At 32.5% G+C, this 7,439-nt stretch overlaps 1 protein-coding gene across 1 annotated transcript; it reads right to left on the bottom strand.

The window, feature by feature from the left end:
• Nucleotides 1-2,425: 2,425 nt before the first annotated feature.
• Nucleotides 2,426-5,341, bottom strand: LOC145611892 (protein TIFY 10B-like). The gene is made up of 5 exons (XM_081667275.1): nt 5,053-5,341; nt 4,692-4,818; nt 3,260-3,576; nt 3,048-3,105; nt 2,426-2,813 (listed from the first exon to the last, which is right to left on the bottom strand). Exons 1-5 carry the CDS (start codon nt 5,177-5,179, stop codon nt 2,687-2,689), a joined length of 756 nt encoding a protein of 251 aa, XP_081523401.1. The 5' UTR covers nt 5,180-5,341; the 3' UTR covers nt 2,426-2,686.
• Nucleotides 5,342-7,439: the final 2,098 nt, after the last annotated feature.

Here is a 7,439-nt window from a genome sequence, read left to right as displayed (position 1 = left end):
GTGGGCCGCCGTGCCGTGCCGGTGACCGTGCCCGTGCCGGGCCGTGCCGGTGTCGTGCCGGGCCCGTGCCGCCCGCGTGCCGGCACGACCCGTGCCCACATGGTAAATCACTAATATTTGCAATTAAAATCTTTCAACTGATTTTGATTTATAAACAATTCCTTATAAATTGTACTTTATAATAAAAAGTCAAATAATATATACTTCTTCCGTTTCATATTATTTGCAACGATTTGACATAAAACAGAGAGAAAAAAAAATGTCTAATCTTTGTAAATAATATAAAACGGTGGTAATATCAATAATCTACTTTTTCATATACTCTGTGTAACAATATTTATAGAACGAAAAAAAGTATACAACATATTACTAGACAAACAAATTAGGCTCAGGCGGACAAAATCAGATCAATCTGCATGGCGCTTTATCGATGTGAGGCTATTAGTCAATCACAATACTAATCAAACATTACTACGATAGGAAAGCATATAAATACTCCCAATGTCTCTAAATTAAACGTTTTTTTCTCTTTATTATGTGAGTAATAAGTGCTAGAAAGAAATTTTGTATTAAGGGATGGAAGGAGTACTGTATAAGTATATAACTCATCATATAAACATGTTCATATAATGTCTCATTTATTCCTCATCACTCTATTTAACCAAACAATCCCTTAAAATTCAGAAAAAGTAAAGTTCATTCTACTCTATGACATTCCCTCAAACTTAAGGATAGATATCTTTAATCATCATCAATCATTAAAATAGTGACACGTATAAAGTAAACAATGGCACCTATAATAAATACCCTCTCATCTAAGCCACCTATTATTTCCACACATGCTCTATTTATTACTCGTCCCTCTCTTTGGTCAATTATAGACCTAGACATCGAAGGATGATCCTATACTCATCCCCAAATCTAAATCTAGATTATTTGGTTTAAAATGTACGAAGTAGTTCGTTGATACAATACTCGGTGGCGGATCTTGACCGAATTGAAAATATTAAAGGGTTGAGATTTGAATCTTTTACCTCTCGCTCAAAATTAATCATTATACCCTAATAAGGCAAAGTGCCAATAACTTATAGAGTAAGTTAAAATAGATTATTTAATTATATTAATTAATAAATTATAATTATTTACGGGCCGGCGAGTCCCAAATGGTCCCGGTGGAAGGTCACCCTCTGATAACATTACACGTCACTTTTGTATGTTTAATTTTTAGAATTTTATTTTGAGTCTCCACTCTATTCAACCCACTTCATTTTGATTATGATTAGCTAAATAAAAAAAAAAAAAAAAATAGTTTTGCGAAGTCTTGTTAGATTTTTCTTGATATACATTTTTAAAAAGGCAAAATAAATATTGTTTCAGAAATTATTATTACACAATTAAAGACATTACCAAGTCAGATGCAATAGCTAAAAAAATGCATAGAAGTATTAAAGAAACTACCAAATTTGTTTTCAACCTTAACGTATAACAACACGCATTCTCTGAGATTATATTATAACTGGTAAAGTAACTTAAATTAGTATAGTCATGATACTCATTACGAAACAATATGGTAATAACCTTCCCTTCATTAACAATACAGATAATCAAACATTTCACCCAAAAAAAAAAAGTTAGCATTTGTTTGTATAATCAAACATTTCACCCAAAAAAAAATAATAAATAATCATACACGTCTAAATAAATAAAACTTCAAATAGTTATGTATTGGTATGTTGAAAAATCAAACATGAAGTATAAATTAAAAAACAAACAACTAGTAGTTCAATACTCCTTTAAATGAAATACTTTTATAACATTAGTTGAATAATCTGATATTATAAAAGGGATATACTATTATTTTGATGTTTTTATAATTAAAATAGGGTGATTTTTTTTAATCAAAGGTCCACTCTCATTTTTAGCCAATTCAAGCCAAAGTTGTATGGTTGGTTTTATTTTTAATTTAAATGAATATGTTAACATTGGCTGCTGATAAGGTAAAGTTGGCTGGCTTGGTGGTCAGGCGGGTCGGGTGGGGTGAGGAGGAGGGACGAAAATGTAATCTACCAACTTACATTAATGATTGATCTTAAAGTTTTAACCACTAAACCATGCAATAGTTAATACGATGTATGATTTAGCTTATTAATAAGTCAAGGCATCGCTCAAGCCCGAAAACTAGTTCACATTAGAAAGTGTAAGAATAGTAGGCCTTGATGGGAGTGATGTCGGTATGTTTGATACATGATGTATCTATAAACAGATGAGGATGGCCCTCCATATCACCCAGAAACTGCTCAACTTTCATTCTACTGCAAACACTACAATTTCTGGATTCATGCACTTACAGCACCTAGCGCGTGCCAATCAATTTCACTGACCCTCAACGTCGAACAAAGGATTAACAAACACTAATATGATAGAATTACGACAACAAAAATATTAATCATATATATATATTCATTTCAACTGAGAAATGAACTTAGACTAGCTTAAAATAATTACATAAGCTAGCAAGTTTCACAAAAATGTCAGCTCTAACTTAAAAACAGGGATTCTAATAGCCAAAACCCCCCAACATAATAAACACTACAGCTAATAAGCTCATTAGTTATATCATATACTTCATATAAAATGCCTATAATAGTATACATAAATAACACATATACTATAAAGTCTAGAACTACTAGGGTTGCTGCTGCTTCTGCATCTGGAACACCGGCACAGAGTTCAGTCCCAGCCACGCGGCCTTGCCCTCTGCAGGTTTTGCTGTGCCTCCATTGGCAACATCAGCAGGGAGTTTGCCCACAAGCCTGTTAATTCGAAACAGAAAGAAAAATCAGAACCAATAAATTCAAGCACAAAGAAATTATAATGTGTTTCAATTTATAAAGTATGAAGTAGTTTCAACTTTCAAGTACTAGCATGTGTTTCAAGTTCTTAAGTTTCTAAAAACTGTAATCAGGTTCATAGTAAGCCATATGTGAGTAACAATTAAAAACGAAAACCATCAGTATGATCTACTAATTGCAAAACAATTCCCTTACCTATCTTTTCTCTTCTCGAGGAAACGGTGAAGAGAAGCCTTCCTAGTAATAGGCAGATCTGCAGGTTCAAAACAAGCAAGATTTACATCAGCAAAAGATTGATAATAATACTTGAGAGCACCCACATAACTCAGCAAAAGATTTACATAAAGATAGTTCAAAATACCCCCATCATTTAAGTAATTACATATCTACATGCACAGAATAATTACCAGACACTCTAGGCATGGCAGCTGGTATGACGTTCTTCCCAAATTTCGAAGCAGCAGTCAAGTTCTGGTTTGAGTTCAGGGTCGGATTCAAATTTGATTTGGTGTTTTGGGCTGATACTGGGACAGCAACAGGGCTAGAGGGAGACGAGTTGGTAGTTTCGACCTTCCTCTTCTTTTGGCTAGCTTCGAAGCTGCTAGCCAGGTCCATGACCTCCTTTGCCTTGTCAGCCGGCAAGTCATTAAAAACTAAGACTTGCCCTCCATAGAATATGGTCATTTGGGGAGTCGGAGGCTCAGGGCTAGCACGCTTGTTCCCACTGAAATACGACGAGTAAAACAAATCAGACACACAGATTCTCCCCATCTAGTAAAGATCGGAACAAAAGTGGGAAAACATTAGCCAAAACATCACAAGGGTCAATAACAATAACCCTAACTCAAGGCTAGAAAAAATATATGCATGTGAGGCTTTGGCTACTAAATATTAGTATTTCATGACATTTGGATAGCCCTTGGTTCACAAGAATCAATTACGCGTGAAAAAAAGTACATAAATTCCGGTTTTGGTCCAAACAATTAGTCTACAGGAGGTTCAACCCTAAAACCAATCAGATACAATAAGAGCAAATCACGAGCTTATTTACTATCTCAACACCATCTTAAATGTGTTTAAGATCCGATATCAAAAATCAATCACCTACCATAAAAGCGATACACGAGCTTATGAGCAACTTCAAGGCCGTCTTAAACATGTTTAGAAATCTCCCTAAGATCTAAACTACTCCATAATCAAAAGGTTCTAATTAATCAAAGGGGTTTGAAAATACAATAAATGAGAAGGCTCAAATAATGTATTAACCAAAAAAAAACATCTTCTTCATGCATTATCCCTAGACCCTAGTCCACCTATACTTTATCCAAAAAATTTGGGGGCACACCTACATACTACACTAGTAGATAACAAGGGCCCATCAATTGGTTTCACACCAACAACATTTCATGAAAATTCCAATAATCAATTTAATACTAATAAATATAATACCCAACTCATTAATTTTAATTTAATTTAATTGGGTTTTAGAGGGTTTGAACAACAAAATTAAAATAGTCCAACAAAATTACAACTTAAAAATCAACTCTAACTCTATCCTAATTCCAAATTAGTCAAAACCTAATATCATAATTACAGATTTACAGTCAACAAATTTTTAGCTAAATAATTTCAATCACGTGGAACAACTACAGCAGTACCAAACACACGTTGTATACGCTTTCGTAAATAAGGAGCTAAATACAATACCAAAACATTAATAACACCAATTGACGCATAATATAATAAAACCCGAAAACTTAATACACAATTATAATTAAAATACTAAATATAGCAATAAAAACTAATAAAAGAAAAATAAATAAATAAATAAAACTTTACCTTGAATTAAACCCAGAAAGCTGAGGAAAGAGATTGATGGTTTTTCCAACACACCCACTTGAATCTTCTTCAGAAGCTGCTGTTCCTTGTTTCCCACTAACAGGAAACAAATTCATAGTCGACGGTCCTATAAAAATCCGAAATATAAATTAAAACTCCGCCTTAAAAGAATATAGAAAAATGTTATACATAGCCCTTAGAGGACTATATAAGCATTAAAAACGCACTAGAAAATTGTTAAAAATTATAAAATCATGAAAATATAAACACTGATTACATTGATTTACGCGTGTTTTTGTCTATAACACGACTAATTTGGCTAGTCCGTGTGTTCGATTTTAATTTCTATTCAGATCTTTACCTCGAGAATCGACGCCGAGGGCGCGTTTCTCCTTAACGTATTGACTGAGGAGGTTACAAGTCTGAGAAAAACTCATCTTGTTGCCGGAAAATCTGCCGGAATCACCCATCGCCGACGAAGCAGACATACTTTCCGATGAAAAAATCAATCAAATCAATGAAAAAAATCAAATTTTTATTCGAAAGAGTTGAAGAATATTTGATGGGTTGCTTAGATTTAGCCACGAGGAATAAAAATGTTGAAGAGAGAGAAAATGAAATGAAAATAAAAAAGGAAGATGAAATAATAACAAGGGAGGCGGGCGACTTTTTATAAATGAGTGGTAAAGAAATTAAAAATAAAGCTTAATTTAATAAAAATGAAAATTTAATTTAATAAAATTGAATTGAATTATTTATTTTAATTTTAAAAAGGAGGGTGTACAGTTGTTTGGTTGGTTGGGACAATATAAACACGTGTTGTTTTTATTTTTGGGAATCTTAAAAAAATGGTGAAATATTGAGGTGGTTTTTATTGATTTTTTAATAATTAAATAATTAAAGGGAAAGTTTTGAATAGTTCTAGAAAGGTCCTTGGAAATGTTGAGTAATTTCAAACGTTGCCATTGCTCGGTTAAGTAACGGAGAATTGTTTTACCGTTTACTTTAATACAATTATTATTTTTTAATTTTTCGTCAAAAGAAAGATGGAATTTATCAATTTAATATAATTGCGATGGTTTGATTTTTGGACCACGGGTACAGCGTTTTCGGTTTACGACATCGCACTTATGGAATGGAATTTCAAGTTCATAAAAAGATACTCCTCTGTTTCATAATAATGTCTTGTTAACGTTAAGGTGGAGCAGATAGTTTTAGGGCCTGTTCATATTAACTGAGCTGAACTGAACTGAACTGATTGAAGCTGAACTGAACTGAACTGATTGGAGTTGAACTGAACTGAACTGAAATGAATATTTTATGAGAGAGGGAAATTAAGAGCTGAACTGAACTGATTGGAGCTTAACTGAACTGATTGGAGCTGAACTGAACTGAACTGAAATTAAGTAAATATGAACATGCCCTTAGACGAGATGATTTGACTAAAAAAATAAATTAGTGAAATATTGTCAATATTTAAAATTCTAATTTTGCAAAAAAGATTAGATTTAAAAGTATGGAGTACGATGTAATATGGTTTTTATTTGAAATCATATTTTGTTGGATTTAGAAATTCTAACAAATTTCTTGGTTTGTGTCAAAAAAAAAATGCATATTTCTTGGTTATGAAGAATTCACACTAAATACCATAATTATATATTGTTATACTCGTTTAATCTTATTTGAATTTAATGAAATATGTTATTTTCTAGGACTTAACTACATTGCGTTTAAATACTAAGCTAAATTTGGTCTAGTGGTAAGATTTGTCACCTCACAACCACAAGGTGGAATCAAACCTCATTAAAGGCAATTTGAGGTTAGGATTTCCTTACTCTTCCCCCCATTCCCTAATTGTCTAGCCCGCTAAGTCGCTAACCCGGGTCAGGTTGGACTTGTAAGAGGTTCCGACCTGGTAGCTTAGAACCCTTCTCCTTACCTTTAAAAAAAAATTTGCGTTGAAATAAATTAAATTAAACGTACCCTCGCTTCTAAAAGTTATGATTTTTATGCTTACATGGACATATGGTGTTATACTATAAATCAGAGTACCATCCACTGTATGTATTTCATGAATTAAGTTCTAATTAACTCGTGGTAGATTTCACTTTACACAAATTATTATACTTTATTGGTCAGCGGAGAATTACTTTGAGTTATTAGCTTCATTCAAATGGTCATTAAGACATTAACGGAAGGTATTACTTGAGTTAGCTTAACTTAATCTTGTATTGTAGTCCAAGACATCGTATATAACTTGTCTTCCAAGGCTTCCAAATTGCATCTAATTTACTGGTAATATACTACTATTGTTGTATATCATACATATTAGATGTTACTATAAGCTAATTAATTTAATTATTCCATAGTAATCACATCTTCAAAGTTATAACATTCCCATCTTTTACAATTGTAATTACTGTAAATACCAAAAGTTAAGTTAGATCGCCTAATTTTTTTACCAGATGTGATTCTGAGCATGTGCAGGGTGGTCGATCGCACATGACCCCTAAGTGAAATTACTATAAAAGGGTTTGGTTTTTTGATTTAGTAACATATTTCTCCTAAAAAAAAATGATTTTAGGGCCCAATTTAAGATATTAGTAACACATTTTTCCTAATATATAATCTCAAACAAATTTAAAGTGAAGCATTTAATTAGTGCAAGAACTAATTAAAAAAGCCAACAATGAAGAATTACTAATGGAAATTTTACAATATTTTTTAATAAAGTATTTTTACAATTTT

This window comes from Chenopodium album, chromosome 24 (assembly GCF_948465745.1).
Source record: "Chenopodium album chromosome 24, dcCheAlbu1.1, whole genome shotgun sequence".
Taxonomy (NCBI): Eukaryota; Viridiplantae; Streptophyta; class Magnoliopsida; order Caryophyllales; family Amaranthaceae; genus Chenopodium; species Chenopodium album.
This window is presented reverse-complemented; position numbering and strand designations above follow the sequence as displayed.

What these genes read in the sequence shown, in the direction of transcription:
- LOC145611892 (XM_081667275.1), bottom strand. Translation starts at nt 5,179, where the DNA reads ATGTCTGCTTCGTCGGCGATGGGTGATTCCGGCAGATTTTCCGGCAAC. An exon ending in CTTTCTGGGTTTAATTCAAG is followed by an intron (nt 3,577 to 4,691) that starts GTAAAGTTTTAT and finishes GTCGTATTTCAG; the next exon opens with TGGGAACAAGCGTGCTAGCC. An exon ending in TGCCATGCCTAGAGTGTCTG is followed by an intron (nt 3,106 to 3,259) that starts GTAATTATTCTG and finishes TTGAACCTGCAG; the next exon opens with ATCTGCCTATTACTAGGAAG.